This window comes from Seriola aureovittata, chromosome 5, assembly GCF_021018895.1.
Source record: "Seriola aureovittata isolate HTS-2021-v1 ecotype China chromosome 5, ASM2101889v1, whole genome shotgun sequence".
Classification (NCBI taxonomy): Eukaryota; Metazoa; Chordata; class Actinopteri; order Carangiformes; family Carangidae; genus Seriola; species Seriola aureovittata.
This window is the reverse complement of record NC_079368.1, coordinates 8,108,479-8,131,950: the sequence shown is the minus strand read 5'-3', so window position 1 is coordinate 8,131,950 and position 23,472 is coordinate 8,108,479. Positions and strand designations below refer to the sequence as shown.

Genomic DNA, 23,472 nt, shown 5'->3' with positions numbered 1-23,472 from the left:
TCATATGTATCCAAATTGACCTTGGGAACTGGAAGAGCTGATGACCTGTGGGAATTATTCTAATCACAACAGTATTTCACAAACAGAAACTCAAGAAAAGTCGAACTCTGACTCACATGTCATTTGACACTTCACTATTTCTATTTAATATTTCTACTTGGATCTACAGTGAATCGTGAATCGTCCTTTTTCGTCTGGGTTAGTGTGAATGGTTGAAATGTAACCCATTGAGAAAGCCATGAAAAGTTGTAAATAGTGCTTCAGAAGTTGTATCTTTGTAACTCCAGTGATTTCTGGCTCTGTCTGGCTTCCAGCAGACTGTTACAAAAAACCACCCATCCTCATCAGCATCCCTGTTGTTCCCAGAGAGTCCGGGGTGTTGCCCAGTAATTTAACCCACTATCCAAAACTTGTTAAACTGTTAATACGTATCTTTTATCCAAACAACATTTGGATCGCAGAGCGCAGATCTTGATCTCATTCATTGCCGGCGCAATCTCAAATTACGCACAAATACTGCCATTTACGCAAAGCTCTAACGCCCCACCTCAGAAGATCCAAAAATGACATCACGTTTTGCATTTCCCACGTTCAGTCCAGAAACCCCAGTACGCCTCCACGGAGCTTCTCTACTCTTTGCAGTTTCCAGATGCAGGCACAGAAACTCCAAGAAACAAGTACTAGTTCAATGTGAGAATTAAGATCAAGGATTACAGTTTTCTGCGTGGAACTGGAAGGTTGGCTTCACATTTTTATCATGAAAGAGAAACTTCTTAAGTCTTTCTGCCTCATGCCAGAACACTAAATTGATTCCTTTTTTTTTGGTTCTAGTACTGGTATTATTATTTAACTGTATTCCAAAGTTTGGACTCATGGACTGATCAGAAGTTTTCACATCTTGGAATAATGAGTGACTCCTCCTGGATTCATTTTTATATGGGGATTTAACAGTTGTTTTTAGAAAAGACTGTATATGGTACATTTTCCAAAAGCTATGGAATTTTCTTTGCGAATTAACCTTTTTGCAGCTTTTGTCTCATGCATTAAGGTAAGATTACTGTAGTCCTATAATCCTCTAATGTTATGGTCTGTATAGTCATCTGTTGTGTAGCAGCCTTTATAAATAACATTCGATTTCTTTACAGGTTTATGCTCAAGTGGTACAACCTGTGAAGCATCCAGGTAGTAATGAATTTTTCTACGGGTGGTGTGATTGCTTTCATTTTTCCATACTGTTTGAAATTTAAATAAGATGACATTATACAGCTATATGCTGGATCAGAAATATACAGTGAGCTGCGGTAAGAAAGTGTTTCACCATCTGCTAACTCTCAAACCAGAGGATGTTGTTGATTTGTTTACTGCTCTTATCAATAATCAGAATAGTCTGTTGAATCAACAACTTTTATAGCTGTTGTGCTCATTATTATCAATCTTTTATTCCTCACCAAAAAAAAAAATCCAAATTGGAGTGCCAGGAAAATAAATTTTGAGTAATGAGACAGAGCTTGATTGGGGGAAAAGCCCTTTTCTGGATTCTTGTTTATTCGTGAACTCTCCGTCCAGGCCTGCAGGTGTTGGCCACGGCCTCACATTATTGGCCTCTCGATGCTGTGGACGGAATCCATGAACTGTGGGACCAGATTGGAAACAGACCAGGTTATGTTAACGGAAGCAACATAAGTATGTGCATACATAAACAGAATGTATATACTCGTGGGAATGCACCACCTAAATGTCTTTCTCTGATTGCTCTCTGCATGGTCTCAAGCTGTTTTTCACCACCCACCTTCCAGCCACAGCCATCATGCTTTTTTAAATGTGTTGAGAGCTTTTAGATTGTATGTCAGATTTATAAACTGAAATTGATGAAGTAGCTGGTGTGTGAAGTAATTTATGATTTAAAATGCTGCACTACTTTACATATAGTATCCCATAATCTGGAGGTGGTAAAAGACTGAAAAAATGTAAGGAATGGATAAGTTATTCCGCATTTTAGAGTTTGCAGGACTGAAAGATCGTTACTACGTGCATTGAGTTTACAGCCATGTTGTGAATAAATTGTTTAAATAAGTAAATAAGTTTTAAATTATGATAAAGTTGAAGAGGGATCAGGTATAGACTTGAGCATGATGTGTGGAGTCAGTGTGAATCCTCTTTGAGCGCTGCTACCGTGCGCTCAGCTCAGCATCACTCCGTCTCATACCTGCACACCACGTCCCTCCTGTTGTCTTCCTTTCACTGTTCTCCTGTGTCTTCTGTGTCTATGTAGGTGTGAATCATTGTTTTTCTCCGTTGTCTTTGTCCAGCACTCAGAATCCACAACCACACTGTGCTCCCCTCCTCCCATAACTCTTCCTATGTGTATACCAATGACTCTGCCTACACTAACATTTCTGCAACAGTAGGTGAGGATCAATCACTCTTTGCTCACTGAAATTCACTCCTGCATCACCCATTGCTCTCTGTTGTCGTCTCTGTGTTTACACACAGTTGAGCTGAGCACGTCACACTTTTGTCCTTGTTCAGTCTTTTGCCTGTTCAGCACCACATGAGGAATTTTAATCATTTGTTGTTGTTCATTAGCTTTTAGTCAAACCAGAATTGTAACATATGAATACATCTAACTGAGTCTGTTAATGCTCTTGGTGTGGTTTTATGAGATACCAAGAAAGCATAATCATCAGTTGCAAAACAATTCATGATTAGTTTACTATTAAGGGTCTTTTGATAATTTGATTTGTTGAATGAGCAGATAATTAAACATTATGAATATTTTGGCCCTGAAATAGACATTTTCAAGCAAAATCATATCTCTGATTTGTGTTTGCCGCAGACATTGTTGAAGGAATGGTTAACAAGGGCATCTTTCTGAATGGAGATAACGGTGGTACCTTCCTCCACTTTGGAAACTACCAGAACTCTTGCATTAGTGATCCTACTTTGTGCAGTCCTGACGGTGAGTGTCGTTTATGCACATGATAATTTTGCCAAAAAAACATTTCTTTGTGTTGATGGTTAAAACTGATTTTCCATCATTCTCTAGGGATTACCTTCTCCTTTTTCTGGAAAAACCATGAGGCAGAGTCCCGCTTTGCTGTTGCCTCTGGAGGGAAAGTTATCTCCAATGGCTTCTCTGTCTACACCAATCCCTTCGGAGGATATGTGGAGTTTTACACTCGAGGCAACAACCACAGATGGAAGGCCAACATCAGAGTTCCAGGTACTGTGAATCAATCTGCCTTCGTATCAAACAGTGTTCCTTTAATTTCCATAGGCACCCGTGATGAATGCATTTTTGTTCTATATATACACTTTTTGTTTTCAACCATAAATTGTTAGTTATATAATTGCATTCATGGTTTGGTTAACTCAAACCAGATGTAGCCGCAGGCAGTTGATTTGGCTAGTCAAGGATACCTTTCATAAATCACTTGCTGTATCACAAAACATAAAAATATCATGGATGTGTAATGAGATGCAGTCACTTCCCTCTTAAATACAATAATGTTTGGTGAGTACAGGTCCACTTAGATGAAATGTGAAACATAATAAAGCTCAGAGTGTGACCAATACTTTGCATTCAATCCTGAAAATAAGATTTGTATTCTAATGAGATGAAATGATTTGGAAAACTGTTATGACAAACTTGAATAAACCATATGAGGCTTAACGTTTTACAGGTCAGTGCTTAGTACTCAAATGACTTATGTCATCTATGTTTTTGCAGCAGTTAGTCAAAGTTGTGTTCACGGGGCGTCATAACTCAATTTTGATTTCAGTATTCAGTTACAGAGGATCAAACATCATCTGGTTCTCATACAGCGTGACATGTCCAACTTTCAGGACATACTGTCAAAATCTGTCAGTTCTCTCCCTTGTGTGTCACGAGTGTGAGGTAAAGCTTTGAGGGGGGCTGATTAAACCTTGAGGTGCCCTCTGACCATTGTGATTATCAGTAAAGGCAAAGAATGTCAAACTGTAGATCAAACTCTCTGCATGAAGAGGTGAAAGAGAGATTTGAACTGGTTAAAGTGGGGGGGGGTCTTTGGCACACATGGTTTATATTCTAACCACAAATGAGATGTGTTCTTGGTTGTTGTGCTCTTCTGGCACAAGTGTTTTCAGACAGTGAATGTATTGTCTTTTGGGACTCCCTTTATTGTCAAAATACCTCAGAGAAAATAGAAAAGAGTTTGTAGGACCACACCAGACTGTGGCCTGGAGTTCTTAACAGGATTTATGTGGCTTTATATCATAAAATAGCAAAGACAATTAAAACGTTTAGAGCTGACAATTAGTATATTAATCTATTAGTCGATGAAAATGAATCACCAACTACTATGATTAACAATTAATCATTTAAGCCATATTTAAGAAAGCGAATTAATCATAATTACTTTAGTGATCCCATAACTTTTTATCAAGCTCCGTCATCTGGTCAAAATTTTCATCATGTCCAATACTTTAGTTTTTGAAGAAGTACCTGCCAAACCGATAAAGTATTTATATTCCCATCAGCCTCAGCTGCAGCTAATTTTAGTTTTTTGTGCTAACTATTTAGCAAACGTTAGCATGTTAACACACTTTTGCATGGCTATTCAAGTGGCGGCAATCAATCAAGCCCGACCAGCCCGCTGATCAGTTGTTTAATTATGAATAATTTTTTGCTACAATAAATCATCTAAACCACAGAGGTGAACAGTTACACCACTCCCAGACAGTAACAGCAGTGTCTGGTGTCAAAATGTCACAAACTTTCAACTATAGTTTGTGTTGTGTGTAGGGATGGTACGGCTGTAGTATTGATGAGGTCTGTGATATCTCTCTCTCTCTCTCTCTCTCTCTGTCTCTCTCTCTCTCTCTCTCTCTCTCTCTCTCTCTCTGAGCCTGTGTGTGTGAGGGGTGGCGGCGGCTCTGTCTCACACTGGAGCACCTGGAGCTCACAGACACACACACAGAGACGTTGCTTGTAGTGACAATGGCGGAGAGAACTAAACGTAAAGTGGGGTTCAATCTGAAATGGACAGAGCATCATTTGAACTGTCGTTCAGAAATTCAGTTTGAGTTTCAGGTCCCTCAGAGCAGGGGCGGATTTTGTGACTTGGGGGCAGCTGGTGAACTACTGCATAGTAAATACTATCACAGAAAAAGTCCTGTAGCAAATCAGTGTGTATAACATTTGTTTTACATTTCCATTTTTAAAATCAGTCTATAATAGTGATTTTTTTCTAAACAATGCTGTTGGAGTTTGCTGAACGATACATCATCTTAACAATACCCATCCATAGTTGTGTTGCATCAAATGCACCGTCAAGTTCTGTTGCATTCTCTTTGCTCTCTTCTGTTGTTTGCCTCTTTTTGTCACTGATATGCGAGACAGCTGACATGATGTGTTGTAGAAAACTTGTTGATATCGCAGCTTATTTTGCACAGAAAATCAAATGCAATATGGCAAAATAGCAGTTTTGAAAATGTGGTGCCATGTTGTATTAAGTGTACATAATGAGAATTGCTCAGGGAAATGTCCAGTTGAATAGCCCTGCACTAATGTAAGATGGTGAACATGGCGAACGTCAGCCTGTTACTGTTGTCACTGTAACATGTTTGCATGCTGATGTTAGCATTTAGCTCAAAGCACTGCTATGCCTCACAGCATAGCTGTAGACTTCCCCTTCAACCAAAATTTCCTGTTCCAGCTTTTCAGATTTAAGGACTTGTTATTGTCAGATATGACAGCACACTGAATGTATTTGGGTTTTAGAGCCGTGTTTTGATAAATCGAGCTAGTTGAGGGCATCACATTCTGGGAAATTACAACGTGCATTTTTCATGATTTTCTTTTTACATTTCACAGAATAATGGATTAATGGATTTATCAAGAAAATATAGTCTGTTGATTAACAGATAATGAAAATAATCATTAGTGTTTTGTCAGAACATAAGTGATGTGCAAAGCAGTTGTTTTCAGTGTCCCGAATCACTGGAGTCAGTTCATTAAAAAGATTCTAAAGATTCATTCACCGAGTCGTTCAGTCCCACTCACTAACCTGAAAGACGGCTGAATGGTGTACGTTCAAATCCTCAGCATCTGGAACTTAGACAAACATGCCAAACTCTGTTTATAATTTATGTATATTTTGAATGTTTTTAGAATATCTACAGTTCGGCACTACTCTCGAACTTGCTGGGCCTGATTACGGCTGTTTGAGCCGCTGAGTATTACTCAGGGCTTAAGTTCACTGCGTAGTACATTCAATGAATGAATCACTTATCATGCACCGTTCCCTCACAGTGAAAGGGGTGAACGAGTGAGTCCTGCATTCGCTCACAGTGACTCAGTGAGAATCACGTTACTTCAAACAAATCAATGACTTGAATCACACTCTCTCATTGAGTGAGTGCATCCCTGCACATTTGCTTGCGAGTGCACCTCCTGCTCTATGTTTGTTGCAGAAAATTAGCAACAAAAAAATGTTTAGATGAAAAGCCATACTACTTATACCTGAATTTCCTGTCTTAAAATTTGCAGTGCTTATTTTGTCAAACTGCTGCTTATAATTCTACAAAAAAAAACATTATTGTTCTCTGTTTTCTCTCTCAGGGCCTTTCTGGACGCACATTCTCTTCACATGGACAAAAAAGGCTGGTCTGAAGGTCTACATCAATGGGACTTTCACTGTCAGTGACCCTGCTGGCAATGTCTCAGAGAACTATGGAGACCCCTACCCTGACCTTGTCATTGGAACTGGCAACGACAGGGCGTACGGTCACTACGTAACAGGCGCTTTTGACGAGTTTGTGATCTGGGAAAGGGCCCTTTCTGCTGACGAGATTAGGCTGTACTACAGTGCCGCCATAGGTAGGACATCAAGCCCTTGTGGAAACTATTTCCTGTCAATGGAGGACATAGCATATCTATTATAACGCTCCCTCCCTCTTGACTCTGCACTGAGGAAATAGGGGTTAAAAAGCAATTTCCGTCTTTCTCCTCTCCACATTCCGTCCACGGCATTCATGCATAACAACAAGATGTTAAACTGTACAAATATACTCCACTTCCCTGTCAAATGGTTCCTCTTGCACAAAACATTTTCATGACCTTCCATCATACAAGTGCCATGGCTCACATAGTTCTGCCTTATAAGTATTTATAAGAGTGCAAAGGCAGGTTGGGTCGCGGGGGGCAGATCATTTTGATTAAAAGTGACAGGTTATAACATGCTAAGACAAAAACCCCCAGACTCTGTTTTTGTTCTTTTGCTGTTTACCTCCATGGTCAGAAGATTGCCATAAATGGAGAAAAAAAAGTTGACATTTACGAGAACTTCGAAATAATGTTTGTGCGTGATAATCCACATTAACTAAATTTCTTGGTAGTGTGAGAAAGGTTCGAAGCCTGATGAAATGAACCTTTTCAGCTTAACAAAGGCTGAATCACCTTTTGTTGTGGATGAAACAGTCTGATTAGTGAGGGTTGTCTCTTCCATCGTGTGTATGGGGATACATGAAAACTATTACTGTGTACTGCCGGAGCTTCAGCTGGTCATAATGTGTGAAGCATAAAGTGCAGACTGCCTTGATTTCTTCTTCGAAGTCGTTACCAAAAGCAATATATTCCACAGAACATTACCAGACGCAAAGAGCCTGACTGTTATGGTTACAGAAAAATATTTTTACTTCTCCAGAGCACTCATATAAAATGTTGCATTGAACCAAAGAAGAGCAGGACTGGTTCACAGTGATACCTCTAATGTGGGTCCATATATGGCCATTTTCTGGTAGCTAGTTAATGCCGCCTTTATGAAATGACAACAAAGATATAAAATGTACAGAAGCTAGTGGCAGAGTATAATGTGGTTGATTATCCCAGTTTTGTGGAGGTTGTAATCTATCTCCTTTCATGACTGGGCATGGTCCAGCCTCGTAAACTGCAAGCTGTAGGGTGATAAAGTCCAGCTACATTGCAGCAGCCAGGCCTGGTCAAGTTCAACAAAGGGCCTAATAACAAAATGACAAAAAGGCAGGGGCTATCTAAACTGGAAAGTCCACCAGAGATAAAAAGTGAATTACAACCATCTATACAGGTCAATAGTGTGGTTCCTATCCTATTTTAATAGAGCCCTGTGTATTGTCTTTTCTAGGTGAAGCCATTGCCTCTGCCACGACACCCAGATTCTCCAAAGAGGTCACTTCAACGACGCCAACAGTCGTAAGTGTGTAGCTTCTGACTTAGCAAGGCTCAGAGTTGATACCTAAGTATAATTTTATACCACATGTTTGAACTATCAAGGTTTTCCTGACAAATACAGCATCCAAATTGTATGACAAATTTGCAGAAATGTTTAGAGCCAAAATAAGCACAGAAGAGAGATGACGGCCTTTGCTTGACTCAATAGAAAGACAAACTTCTTATTGAGCTGTTATTTCCTTTTGAAGATAGAGGAGTTGGGAGGAAGGATATTGAGAGCACATGTGAATAGACTCCTGTTTATTGAAAGGCTTTGGAGGTAGAAAACGGATAAAGAAATAGAGTAGAGTGGAGACAGCTGCTCAACACTGCACACAAAATGGTTCCCTTTAGGGCACTGGACTGAAGGAGAGCAACACTGAATCACTTGTCCAAAGAGTATTCCCTGAATCGGGCTATCAGTCACTAAACATCCTGTGTATGTTGGAACTCCGTGCTCCTTCGGAAAGTGCCTCCTGATAGTGAACCTCATTTGATGCCTGATGTGTTGTTTCCCCAGAGAGCCACTGAAGTGAGTCCTCCTGTCGTCAGCAGTCAGAGCGAGGAGGTCCAAAGCTCCCAGGACCCGGAGTCCATGCCAGTGTTGGGCTTCCTGAAGGCTCTGCCCAATCGGACCATTCCTCACAACACTGCCAACAACCTCACACAGGTCAGTCCCACACACACACACACACACACACACACACACACACACACATGAACGCACACACATGTTACACTTGCAAAACCAGTTCACACACAGACGCAATGCCCACCCATGTGCATATGATGCAACAGTTCCGTGATGTCCATTTTCTTCCACCCAGGCTTTTCTCAAAAGTGTGGAAGAAGTGCTGTCCTCTCCAGGGCTGCCAGAGGTAAATGAGTTCACACTGTTGTTGTGCAACGTTCAAACATGACATAATGAAACATATGCAATTTGGTGAATGCTTTAATCCAAGGCACTTAAGAGATCCATGAGTTTGAAATTTTAACACAGCATATTTTTGGCATAAGTGGTGCCAGCAGCAATAACCGTATCTGGCAGTGTACCCGCACAGGATTGCAGTATGTAGTCAAATACAGTGGTGTAAATTGTATAAGACAGTACCGCTGACTATAAATTGCTCTACAAGACAATGCTTTGAAAATTTTTTGCAGCTTTCTGTACTGTATACTCATCCTGGCCTCTCATACACAAACACAAGAAAGAGAGACATTCTGAGCAAGTGTGTGGTTTCAGTACATTTAGTGCTCAGAACTAGCACGCCTGTTTTTGTAGGAGCAAGCTGAAGCAGATGTCGCTGTACGAGAATGTAAAACTGCAGATACAGTGTTCAGTAAAGCCCCTTTTGACATATCTGCGATTACCTTCTCTGATATGTCAGAAAATTTCACATTTTATCAAGATTTGTATGGCTTTTAATTTAAAACTACATAGTCTGTTAATTTGCTGTTTGCATTTTTTTTGTACTTGATACAATTCAATTTCATCAAATTCATATTATATTTATTTTAACCACCGTATTGCAACGTCCAGATGCATATGTTTGTGTGCAATAACACATCCTACATATTTGTAAGTAATCTTAAACACAATGTAAGTTTTGAGGGAACAAATAAAACATTCTTCTTCTTACAAATGAAAAGTTGAATTCATATGAAACAAAACGCACAATTGTTCAGTACAGTAAACTTCAGGGTTTTGCTGGTCCAGTGTTATATTGTATGACCAAGTGAGGCTGTATGGCTAATGTTAGCTAATGTTAACAAACATTAGATGAATATGTCTGTATAACGAACAGTACTGAGTCACTCCCCTGACTTTATGACTCTTCTCCACTTGTGCTACTATTAAATAGCATAGCATTGGAGCCAAATGCTAAAAAGTAGCATTAAACATATTCCCATAATTGTCATTTGTAGCCAAAGTGGCCGCTGTCCAACAACAGTTATATGGTCCCACTTTAAATGTTAATTTGTTAAAACCTATATTTGTTTTACTACAGCTTTTTCTTATTAGTTTGTTATCATGAATTAAAGGGGTGCTCCAGCTTCATATTGCACTCCCATAAAGTTGGGGAACTCAAGAGAGAGTTTAAAAAGAATGGACAAAATCAAAGCAAAATAGGCAGAGACATCCTGACTTTTACTCCCTGTGGGTCAAGCTCTAAAAACTCTGGATCCTGCATTTGCCATAATGCAATCAATAGCATAATTTACTTGTTCCTTCCTGCCTGCTAAATACCCATGTTTTTCAAACTCCTGAAAAACTGAGATAACCCTGACGACATTGTCACGGTTATTTTCTAAGTTCCCTCCATAATCACAGACCTTATACAACTGCCGTCACATGCTGAGGACTCTTCATAACAAGTGAATTGGCCTTTGTGTGTAAAATTGGCGGAGTGACCCTTTGAATTGACATAATTTATATTTGTAAATTGAGCCTTGTAAGAACATTTTTCATTTTAAAAAGATATGACAGAATCCGATAGGTCAGCATGAATCAATGCTGGACATTGACTGTGAATTGATTGTGAACACTTTTGTGTTGGATCATTGTTGAGCAGCAGTCCACCCCTGTGGTCAGCGGTCTGATCGAGACCGTGGACAGAGTGATGGAACACATGGTGACTAACCTGGAGCCCAGCCCGAACTCTCTCATCTCCCTGGGTGGAACATCTTTTGTTGCAGGTCAGTATGGTGTCATCTCTCCATAAGGTGACTCACTGTTTGTAGTTTGTGTGGACACGGTTAGGGTAGAAGGACATGGAGCGTCAAGCTGACATCATTAGTTTTCTCATTCAGAGGACAAATGCGGGTCAAATAAGCAGGGGTCATCCCGCTCCACTTTGCCTCTCATGGGTGTGGGTCTTCTTCTTTTTTCTTTTTTTTCATAATATTTTGTTTGCCACTAAGCCTGCTTGTGTCTCCCAAGGGTTGCTTGACATCTTTGATCCACCCCTGATTAAACAGATTGGTCTTGTTGCTTGCTTCTCAGTTTGTTCTTCTCAACAGTTCTGACTTTTTCTAATATCTGACCCTCACAGATTACTCTTTGATGAAACTCCCACTGAACTACAACCTGCCGCATTATCGCTTCCCCACACAGGGCAAGAACTACATCTCTGTGCCAGGGGAGGCTTTCACCATGCAGTGTAAGTGCAAATATTGCAGACAATCAGTGAAATGTCTTGGGTGATGTACAAAACGGACCTTTGGTATCTTGAGGATTCTCTGTATAGAAAATAGTAGCCAGGTTGAGTGTGAAAGCTGCACATTATTTGTGCTCTGATTCAGCCAAGAGAAAATTGTCCAGCTGGGAGACCCTTGTTATTTGGCCAGTAATTTATTATGCTTAGATTTAAGACTACTAACACAACATACAGTGTAGGACAGGAGTGCCATGAGAGCTTTTGTGTGGCTTTATGGTGCACCGTAGAAATCCAGCCATGGCTTTAATGTTGGCAGTTACCCTTTTATTCAAAACAGAAAGAATGAGAGAGAGAGCACTTTTTCTCCACTTTCCTCTGTCATTAAAAAGAATGGACTCACATAGTGGAGTGAAGGAGAGCAGTAATTACAGTGGGCATTAAAACTCAGTTTGTTTGACTTTGTGTTCAGGTCAGATTCCCTCGGCTCCACCTGGCCGCTGCGTGCACTGCGTTGCGAACGAACACTGGAATAAACCGTTTTAATAATTCATTAAAGGACTATTATCAGAAACGGAATATATGTTATTGCCTGACACACGAAAGCCAGGACCAAATTAACTCATAGCTCTGAATACCTGGCTGTATGCAATGCTCCAAGGGGAGGTTTTATATTCTAATTAAATACAGAGAATGCGACACATTGGTGTTTTTGGATACTTTACTATATTTTTTCTCATTCTCTCTCCTTCTGGCCACCTCGAGATCTCTTGCAGGACTTCCTGGGGGTCATGCTGTTGATATTATTTTTTGGAAGGTTAGAAACTCTCCTGCAGCATATACACCGCCCTTTTTTTTTTGACATCAGCAAGCTTTTGTTGTCTCAGTCAGTGGGGCCCGGGAAAAAAAGCCTTTGAAAGGAGGAACACGACCATTAAGGATTTCCTCCAATTTAATTGTTTATCTTGCAGTATTGATGTGGGACCGAGCTGGAAGATAGGTCAGATTAGGGGCGGGGGATCAGACCCCCTGCTCTCCTGGTGAAGTCATGTAGAGGTTTCATAAGACTTCCCAACATCCACGTGGTTTGCAGCCCTCTCCCTTTCACTCTTGTGCGAGTATACAGTCCTGTTAGCCTGCCAGTGCCAGCGTGCGGCGGCAAGAAAGCGTTAATTAACTTCCCTTCTTTGTGAGCATTTTAGCAGCACTGCTTTACATTCCCAGCACTCTGTCCATGTCTTTCACATTCAACTATAATTTTTTTTTTTTTTTTTTTTCCTTAGCTCAAACCACGATCGTTGGCCTCTTCTACCACAACATGCACAACTACTACAATGAGATCAGCCCTGTTAAGACCAGGTAAGAGGAAGGGACAGCACCCACAATCAAAGGTTAACTAAAGTTAATCTAATCACATTTAAATTTAAAAGCTTTGCCATACCAGTTTTGTTTTGGCAAGGGATTTATCCAGGAAAATAGGTTATAAACAAAATCACTGAGTGTAAATATGAATTTTCTCTTTGTACTTCCTGTGTGGGACATCAGGTCCACCGGCGCTAAGGCGCCTCTGCTTCCTGAGACACAGGACAGCTGATGCCTGGAGCCAAGGCCTTATCTGTCCTCTCGCCTATCTCTCATCTCACCACTCAACCTCCACTGACTGATACACCCTGCTATTAGCGCTACATACCCACCCCTTCCCCCTCAGTTATTGTCCGGACCAGTTTGTTCCACTCATGCTACAATGTTTATTTTTTACCAAACCTGACACAGCAGCGATTAAACAACATGTTTTTACCACTTTATACTTTGTAGAAGTTAAAGTACAGAGTGTGAGATAGGTGACAGTACATTTGGAGATGTCTGTTGCTGATTGTTTTTATATGGCTCTCTCACTGCCGGGCTCCTCTGTGGGTGAGAGAGTACCCTTGTATCATTGTAGAGAGGTGATGTTTGTCTGATCCCAATGTCACATATCAGATGATCTTGGAAAACTACAGATGCAATACTGGTGTTGTCAGCGGGACTGATTATAGACAGATGATCAAAGTCCCACTTAAATGCTACTGCTCTGGGCCCATGTGTAACACTTCTATGTTGATGTGTGTGCCAGATTTTTTTTCTGATTTATGTGACTGTTTCTGTCTCTCTAGACCTCTTTTTTCTCTCTTTCTTTCTACTAATTTCTGCATTTGTTTTTCTCTGTTCGTTGCCTTTCTTTTCTTTCATCTTCTATGTTTTTCTCTCTTTTTGTGCCTCTTAGGATTAACGAAGCAGCCGATTTCAAGGATCACAAGATCCAGGTAGCAAGCTGTCTAATCTCTCTGAAAGTGGAGCCTTCACCAGCCTTGTCAATCAACCTCTCAGGAGCACCACTCATCAAGATCGTCCTCACCCACGTCCTGGTAAGATTCAACCCATATTTTGTCCTACTTTCTTTGTATTTGACTCATGTCTTTATCTGCCTTTTACTTTCTGTGTGAGTCGGTCATTCTGGGAAAATGGACAGCTTTTCCAGTTGGCAGGAGCAGGGTGCTGGGTGTGGGACTCCCACCTTATCAGTGGAAAGATGGCAACGGTCTGCCTGTGGCTACAGTAGCCGGATCCCCCCATATGAAATCTATCAGCTCTATTTTTGGCGTTCTGTTATGTAAGTAGATGAGTGACTGTCACTGACCGAAGCTTGTGCAGCCGGGCACTCACCAGCACAAAGAGTGAAACCTATTTTGGTTTTCATTAGCCTGCCTAAATTTTCCCTCACGGAGCATGTGGCTTCCAGAAAGCAAACTGATTGTGCACATTTGAACTGTAGGCTTAGGGTGCTTTGAAAGGAACAATAACTTTATTTTATGAACAACATGTTTTTTTCCTTGCTGCTTTATGGCAACGGCTGTGCCAGTTTTCCTTGGGAAATGCAGTCGAAACTCATAATAAAAATTAACTTAAAAATGTGTATTGCATTAGCTTGCTTCCTTGTAAAATCAGAAATGCAGCAGTGTATTTCACAGCCATGTATATTTTTGTACATTTTTTGCACAGTAACTGGATTTTGAAGCCATTCTTTTAATCTAAATGAATTGTGTGAATAGCCTAATTGATCATACAATAACAATGATAATTCAGTAGACAAAACCATTGGACTAAAGCCCCAATAATGTAGTCCTGTTTACTTTACAAGACCTTAACAAGAATTATTCACTTTCTATTGAAGTGAATGACCAATATTCTTTTTCTCTCCTTACTCATAAGAGTTCAAATCAAAACCATGCGGCTTCATGAAACCATGGCAATATTGCTTTGTTTGCCTTCATTTTCCCTGGAGAAATAAATGTTTATGCTGCAATTATCTGGCCTGGGTTCTGTGACAATGATTACTGTGTTTGTTTTAGTGGACACCATGGGAGAGGGCTCATAATCTCCTTTGTTATGGGGGTGCTGGAGATGCTCACCAGCTCTGCTGTCTGTTAAGTCAAGGTGTTTCTGTTTTAGTTGGACTGCCTTTAGCTCTGATGTAAGGATAAATCAGGTTTCTTACATTCTTTCCTCTCTAACCCATGACAAATAAGCTGTTATACTTATTACTAATGCATACTGATTGGAACGCACCGTGCCAGCACTTTCATGCTTTACTAAGGCCGCATAGTTTGGATTTTATATTTAGGAGCTGCATCGTAATTTGGCACACAGTGCTTTTGGCTGTGAACACGTCCAGGAAAGGGGCTGTTTTGCTATAACTGGATTGCAGCACAGACCTGTGGTTGGATTTAGTCAAAAAGTGACTATTTTTGGAGTTTTAATGTCTTTGGCAACTAGTGGATACTTATCACCTCCCTAGCTTTGAGGCAGGGAGGGCAGCTCACACAGCATGTGGCAAACCTTTCCCGCCATTGTTTACGTTGCATTTACTCTCTGCACAAGTTAAACCTTAAAGATGTCCTCTCATGGCACCGGTTCAGTGGGCTAGAGTAAGTGATTTGCAACTGACCTCTCTGTTTATCTCCTGAGAATAGACAAGCACCCAGTGACTTCATTAAAACCTAGCAGGTGGGCTGACTGTGTCTAAAGCAGAAATATGTCAGCTTCCTCATCTGTCTTTTCAGGCTGTCATGGTTACAACAAATCCTGTGCGCCACCTCTAGTACTGTACAAACAATCACCTACTGTCATGGCTCAAACCCAAATGTCATCCATTTTCTCTATCTGACACTTACCATGATAAAAAAGTACCGTACCCTGGATTGATGGAGTCACCGACCTGTAACAAACCTTGTGACATGGCAGGTACCAGTCAGTGAAGGTCAAAGCCATGCGATGGGTGTCTGAGTGACCTTGCACTCTTGATTGATGTCCTCTGAGCTCACTGAAACAGCTCGCTGAGGTCATGCCATTCCCAGCTGACTCAGTCAGAGCCGAGATGCCGCCGTCTCGCGTTATGTGGCACGGAGTGGGTTTGATACCCAGACAAGGTGTTATCAAGGCTGCTGGAGGCCCACGCGCTTTCTCACGCCATTCGGCTGTGGTGTTGATTGGACCCTGGCTCCATCAGTGATTTATGACTCCTGTCTGAGTCCAGTTCAGTTTGAGAGGCCTGAAGGAGAGAAGAAGAGAAGAAAAAGGAGGGTGGGAGGCACTGGGGTCTGTAGTTAAACATTAATACATACATAAAAAGGCTGACACCTCCTCCCTGCCCTCTTCTTCTGTCAAAGCATCACACTGATGGTATGAAGTGAATGAATGGAAAGATTGATTTCATGAGCAAAGTCGATTTATAGGGTCAAAACTGAGAGGATTTAAAAAACAGATTTTGACATGGGGGCCTGACTTTACAGGCTTATAAAGCAGTGTGTTAGTTTGGCGGACGAGGCGAAGGGTGGAACAGGGTGGCAGCACTGGTAGAGCGGTGGTGGCCTCCACCTGTCCCTCAGTTCACTTTTATGTGTTTCATTTCTGATGTAATGTAGAACTTCAAACCATTAGCTTTAAAGAAATAGTTTTATATTTATTTTATTATCTGCTTTCTGGCAGAGAGTTAGAAGAGAAGAAGATTGATATCACTCTTCAGGGAGCTATCTGTAAGATTCACTAGCGTTAGCATTAACAGCTGTTTACTTAACCAGTCTAGAAGAAACATGGGAGTTCAGCATCAAACTTCATTCCTTTACTTGCCAAGAGCTGTCTCCAGCAGTGGAAAGCAACACCAGTGTTAACTCTTGTCTCTATCCCGTCTTTTCTTCTACTGAAGTTAGCACGCTAACCAGCACATTTCTTTGTAAAATTTGTAGAACATACAAATAGCCACTTTAAGTCTGTACATCGAATATGAGGCCACAGCTAGCCGCTAGTTAGTTTAACTTAGCTTAAAGACTGGAAACAGAGGGAAACAGCTAGCAGAAAAGTCTGATTACCAGCACCTTTAAATCTCACTTATTAGCATCACTCGGTTCAGTTCATTCATTCAGGCAGTACACTTTTTTATCAGGGGTTATGTGCTGGGCCACTTCTTGGCCTGCCGTTGAAGAGCTTAAGAGCTGAATTAATTTTTCCTAAAATGTCAAACTCTTACCTCTTCTTTTCTACACACACTGAATAAAAGTTTAATATATTTGATAATATATTGAAAGTAAGTAAAGTAAGTTAAAACCTAAGAAAATATGAGTATTGAATTTATCACACTGACTCAGTTGACCTAATCATTACTATCAGTAAGTGACTGGACAAGTTTTCCACTAGGTTTTCTCCATCGGTTCCCTCCCATAATTTAAATAGCATGAAGGAGAGTTTGATGGGAAGTGAGTAAAGAGGTCAGGGGCAGAAAGGGGAACTGGGTGGCCTGTGTTTACAAAGATGTCTAGACTTGTTGGAGCTTCCTATACGTGTGGAGAATAATGGATTAATTGTTCAGCAGCTTTGAAAATACACACACAAAGGTTATTTAACATTTTCTGATACCCTGGCTCTTAATCATTCAATCTGGTATGCCAGTGCTGGTATCAGTTCTTTTTCTGCCACAATAATAACTGCTATTTATTTTGCCAGTCTTTTTATAACTCCCAGCACACGCCCAGCTTAAACCTTGTGGGCAAAAGCTCTCCTCCTTCTCTCTCTCCCTCTCTCTCTCTCTCTCTCTCTCTCTCTCTCTCTCTCTCTCTCTCTCTCTCTCTCTCTCCCAGCCACCCACACCCATCCATACTCCAACGCACACATACAAACAGGGACTCTGTGAGCCAACATACTGATCAATCACAGATGGCGGTCTGGCTATTGCTATGCCTCTCTTGCTAAAAGATTTAGAGTCTCTTTCTACAGCTCCTCCCAGCGCCCCCCTTTCTATGACCACTCCAACCTCGCGACCACCACCTCCTGTTACGTGCTAAGCAGAGCAGGGCTTTAGCCCAGAGGAAAAGTAGAAAAGGTGCTGGTGTTGATTCTGTCTATATGAGTGTTTCTATAGGCTCAGACAAGGGTATGAGGGAAATAATGTTCAGCTATTTTGACAATGGAAGTCACTTTTCTTGAATTACAGAGTTTGAAATTATCACTGAATATCATGCGCTAAAAATGTTATTAGCACCTTATTTGATGTAGTATATTTCCCACATTTAAACTTCTCTGCAAAGGCTCAAAAAATAGCCCTCAACTTATGAATGCAAACATATTGTTCCTGCAGAAACTGGCCAGAAACCAGGCCATATGGCCCCATATGAAAGCCGGTGGGAATTTAACACATGAATTCAAGCATGGAGAACCTCTCCCATTGTCATGTGAGTTTAGTTCAAGAAGGAAAAGAAAAAAAAAAAAACGCTTGTCACATTTGTTGTTTTGAACCAAAGTAATAGTCACTGAACTTCCACCACTTACCGTATCTAAAACAACCCTGTAACTTTTGGGTTTGTTTAATTGTCCCCAGTTTTCTTCACACCCTGCATGCCTATCAACACGTCTCGTTGTTTTCTGCATCTACCTCAGAGACTGAGCTGAGACCACAGCTGCATGTCTTATTACATCTCCCCCGACGGCATGATCTCACTCAAGGCCAGTTGTGTTTTGCTGCATGGATTCAGATTGTTACTCCACATGCTGTATGTGGATCAGCTTAAGTCTGGCCACTGATTGAAAAGCCCTGTTACAACAACGATGACATCTGTGCTCCATCAGTGTGATACTTTAATATACTGACATTAAGGTGGTTCAAGGGGAAGGTTTTTCTCAAACTCCAGGTCAAGGTTTGAGCCGGTTGTTTTTTTTTTTTTTTAGCCTGCTGGATCGAGTAATATTACACCGTACCTTTCCCAGACATACTGCAATAAAGTGTTTCCTTTCCTAACTACATTTAACAGCAGTCAATGTAGCTTTTGGGAAAAGCATGTATAGCCTCTCCGTTGTTATACAGAACAATTTAGCCATTGTCAAACCCCGGGCCATATCTTTGCCAGCCTTTGTGTTGACTCATATTTTAACACTTTCATCTACTGTAGACTTCCACAAAATATGACGGTAGCTTTAAATAAAGTTTTGTGGTTGTGTAAAGTGTGACTGATGAGCTTCAGTGCTGTTATAGGTCCCGCTGGCGGCTGCACTGTTAAAAGATGATATCTATACCAAATACAGAAATGCAGTCCAAATTACACCCTGGCTGTCTGTGCTCTCAAAAATTTGAAACGTTTGAGGAAAAAAAGGAGAAGATCGCTCACTTATTCGCTCACACAGTTGTGTAATGTTTCACTGCTTTTTAAATTTAGCACAACCGAAGCCTTTATTTAGACTTCTCTGCTCCTGAAATATTTCTGACTGCTCTTGTGGCTGCATATTATTGTGCCAGTGCTGGATGAAATGAGTGGGTGAGTGCAGGACTTTTTCATAAATTATATTTGAAATTTGAAAAAGAAAAAAAAAAAAAATCTCAACTCAAGGTCCTCTCACAGGCTCTTTCCATAGCATTTAACCATTGCTCTCGAGTTCATATCAAGCTCTGGAAAAATACACGTAAATGGACCAAATATTTAAGATTTCTGGTTAAATAATATATAAGAATATTTCATATTCTTACGATTGGAGCTCAGATTTGATTAAATGTATCGTTCTCTGTTACTGAAACATTTATTTTTTATTATTACATCTCCATATGAGTTTGTCAACAGTAGCCTACTGTTGTTAGTTTCACTGCTATACAGTGTTACTGGACACAACAGTGGCCATTTTAAAACGTAATTTAAATGTTGCAATAAAGCTGCATGTTAATGAGTTAATGAGTTTGAGAGTTTTATTTCAAAAAACAACATACCGGTAATCATTTCAGCAGTATGTGTAGTATGTGTGCATGTGTGTGTGTATACCTCAAGACCGTGCGGTGCATTTCTACCAGCACTAGCTGGTCTGTGTTGAACTGACTGAAACAACATGATGGATGTTGTGTAGCTTTCTCCATCTTTTCTTTATTTGTGCCTCGCTTGAGAACCAGCTGTCAACAGCTAAGACTTAAATTGGCCTGGTGTTGCCTGTGTCTTGGTATTTGCTGAGGAATATGCTGTCCGGTGTTCGCTGCAGCTATAGCTCGACCACAGCGAGGCTGCGGCTTTACAGCTCTGCCAATCACGGGAGGTCTGAAAGACACCAACAACAAATTGCCGGGTTCTGATTGTCATCTATGACTTAAATGCTTAAATGAGAGTGTTTATTTTAATCCCTCATCATTTTACTCAACAGGATCAACACAAAAGAACAAGGTGGGTTAGAGGGATATACATATCAGATGACAGTCAATGGCTCTCATGTTGATGTTGAAGGTTTTGTGTTCCCAATGACAACTGATTGATGTGCTGGCGTAAATGACAGATAGGGATGTGTTTCTGTTTGCAAGTCATCAGGATACACCATTAAATATCTATTATGTAAAACACCATCATATATCAAGTATGTTGTGACGATGGCATGGCAGCTAAGACACATCATGATTCACAGCATTTTTATCCCCATGCGGCTGTTTCATCTTAAAGATTCAATCTTTAAGAGTTCAAGATTGAAGATTTATTTCTTTGTCATATACATAGTTGAACAACTCGCAGTGAAATGTAAAATCTGGTTGTTCCTTAACTGTGTGATAGTGAATAACAAACAAAGGATTTTAACAGACAACAGACAAATGCTAGTTAATAACATCAATGACTCACTTCGTGTATGAGGTCCAAGGGGTGGAAGGAAACGAAGTACATTTACTCTAGTATTATACTTATTGAGTACAATTTGGAAATACTAATACAACTAAACTCCAACAGCAAATGCGTTTTGTATGACATGTAATTGTAACCAGATAATCAATTTTGTTTATCTTGTGAGCATTTGCAGAAGGCTTGACCCTAGCTTGGTAACCGCTGGATTAAACTACCTAACATGAATATGAAGTAGTTAGGTCACCAGGTACAACAGAAAAACTATGCCTCTAAAAAAGGGATATATAAAAAAAATAATTTCATGACATACATGACATTACCTTTACTTACATTACTATAATGTGAGTAAAGGACTTGAGTATTTCTTTCACCACTGCTGGTGAATCTGGACATGAAAACATTTTAGATTTTTTTGAACTCCACCGCTGCAGAGGTGTCAGCGAGTGTAGATGAAGCTGCACTGAATCAAACATAGAAGCACCAGAGACACTGGTTATCTATGATTTATCAGCCTCCCTCTCTGTCTCTCTCTCTCAGGCTCTTCTCAGTTATCAGCGCGTCACTCTGCATCACTCTCCTGTCACTAGCATTCACTCTCTCTTCTTCCTCTCTGCATCTATTCTCCTTTCAATGCTCAAAGTGATTTCCAAGGCGGCGTTTGCTGGCCTGCTGTTGCTAATAAAGAGTTGGAGCGCCAGCCGCAGTCTTGGCTGGTATAGATGCTGAGGCCTCGAGGCAATGGGGGGTGGTAACAACAGCGTGTTCACGGAGCTGGGCCAGATCTCCGAGTGCATTTTAACACTCGCCAGTGACTTTCAGGTTCCTGCACCTCTCATCGGCTATCAACTCGAAAAACACATGCTGTATGTACCACAAACAGACAGTTGCTAGAGAGGAAGCATGGCAAAGCAGCACGCCTTGTATGTGTGATGGTCTGTTAGTTAATGTATATTTTAGCTTGTGTCTGGTACATATCATGGTTTGATGATGGATTGTTTCCCATGAGCCAGGGTTTACATTTTGTGCTTAATGTGGATAATTAGTCTTCCTTCATTGCACAGCAACATTAAAGGCTCAGCAAGTGTGCAGAGCAAATATGACACTGCACAGCAAGACTTACAACTGTGTGCCAGTTACAGTTCGTTTCTCTTCCATTTGCTTTCATTTAAAACACAAAAAGAAATGTGAATTATTAAAGGCCACGGGGGAGCAGTAAATTCCCCCATGGGGTTGCTTGCAGCTCCTCTAAGCTGGCCGTCGGCTTGTGATGACGGACTGCATTTACTGCGCTCTCATGGATCTTGGACCCATTGTCCTGCCTGCTCTAATGGGCCAAATGAATATCCATCCATTGTATTCATCTTGAGGGTCACACTACACGATGACTAAAGAGCTGCATGTGTGAAACAGACAGAATGAGAGCAGCGATTTGGTTACACAATGAAGTCAACGTATTGTGCTATGCTTTGTAATATGAATCACGGAGCCTATGGGCCAGGAAACAGACAGCCTGACAGTCAGTTTCACTCTCGCGCTCACTTTTTCCAGAAGGAAATAGTGCAGACACAGTCCATCTAATCATACACTTACTCAGTCTGAGAGTCAAGGCTCGGGGAATGAGGAGAGGTGTGGAGTCTCTCAGTGTACATACAAGCAGCCAATGGAAGTGTTGTTTTCTTCAGATGACAGATTGAGGAGGGTAGTGGTTTGACCTGAAACCAGGGCCAAGCCCCAATTATTGCATTCTTGCACTCTAGCCATTAGCTCACTGTCTCTTGGGACTCCAAATCTCATATTAAGGAATGACATGGAAAAAGTGATTTATAATCAAATAAGATTCTTAAAGACAGTAGGGATTTTCACTCAGGGTAATAATCACCTTCACTAAGTGTCGATCTGCGTCTTGTCTTTCCTTTTCTATGATCTCAGATCTCTTTAGTTGAAGTCTTCGTTTCCTGGGATTTAAGCACCAGTGAATCATTTTTTATTTTGTATCATAAGTAAAAAATAATGCAGCATTTTACCTCTCTTTAGTTTCTGCACTGTAACTGTGCAGTATTCTTTCATTCATTTTATTTTTTTACTAATCTATCTAGATCTGATGTTGTTGTTCAGTGCATAGTTGGAAAAAAAGCCAATGCGCATTAAGAAAAGACTGCTGCTAATTGCTGTCTGAAATATTCCATGCTGTCCTCTGGATCAAAGTCAAAGTACATTTTCCAAACAGGTTGCTATTAGTTTTGGGAGAACAAAGCATGTAATTTAATGCGCCAGCACAACCCAAAGGCAAATGTTTTCCTATCTCACATACTTTTCTCTCGCAATTAAAGATCTCAATTTTATTCAACCTTTCTTTTTCAGACTAAAGAACAGCAGGACCAAGTACTAAATCAGAGCAATAAAGTCTTCCTCTACTGTGCCTTCTTGGACTACAGGTGGGTTTGTGTTCATGATTTAAATACACTACATCTTAATTATTCATTCAGATGCAGAGCCAAAGAGATTTTATCTTGATTGTTGACTCGTTTCATATTCTTTGCTTGAGTCTTTTAGGCTGTAAATCATAAGAAATGATTTGGAAAAGGTGTATTTCCCTTTTCTCATTCAAATCAAAAACATCCAGTGTAACATGTGTTGCTGTTTCAGTTTGGCATATCTTGAGCAACAGCACTCTGTAAAAATATGAAGATTTGATAAATGGAGCCAAAACACTATTTAGAAAGCATAAATCATTTTAAAAGGGAGTGTGTTTTAGTTGGATTCAAAGGTTTCCTCTCCTTACTCCTCTTTGCCCTGAAACTCAAGAAAAATGTGAATTATTAGATTGTCCTGTCAGATTGCCCTGGTAAATTCTGCAAAGAAATGTCACTGTGTGCCTCCCACAGTGGATCATGTTGAGTGATCTCTGCCAGCTGTGTTC

General features: G+C 40.6%; 1 protein-coding gene across 2 annotated transcripts in view; it reads left to right on the top strand.

The window, feature by feature from the left end:
* Positions 1–610: 610 nt before the first annotated feature.
* The window catches only part of adgrd1 (adhesion G protein-coupled receptor D1), a 31,251-nt gene continuing 8,389 nt past the window's right edge, over positions 611–23,472 (top strand). The window contains exons 1-15 of one of the 2 annotated variants that reach the window (XM_056375355.1): positions 611–1,048; positions 1,146–1,182; positions 1,567–1,683; positions 2,310–2,408; positions 2,837–2,959; positions 3,047–3,223; positions 6,605–6,862; positions 8,145–8,212; positions 8,751–8,900; positions 9,058–9,108; positions 10,804–10,927; positions 11,284–11,391; positions 12,669–12,744; positions 13,649–13,790; positions 22,914–22,987. In XM_056375355.1, coding sequence (XP_056231330.1) covers positions 974–1,048; positions 1,146–1,182; positions 1,567–1,683; positions 2,310–2,408; positions 2,837–2,959; positions 3,047–3,223; positions 6,605–6,862; positions 8,145–8,212; positions 8,751–8,900; positions 9,058–9,108; positions 10,804–10,927; positions 11,284–11,391; positions 12,669–12,744; positions 13,649–13,790; positions 22,914–22,987 — 1,679 coding nt within the window. In that variant the 5' untranslated portion in view covers positions 611–973. The remainder of the gene's footprint in view (positions 1,049–1,145; positions 1,183–1,566; positions 1,684–2,309; positions 2,409–2,836; positions 2,960–3,046; positions 3,224–6,604; positions 6,863–8,144; positions 8,213–8,750; positions 8,901–9,057; positions 9,109–10,803; positions 10,928–11,283; positions 11,392–12,668; positions 12,745–13,648; positions 13,791–22,913; positions 22,988–23,472) is intronic. The other variant, XM_056375354.1, reaches the window with a different exon arrangement.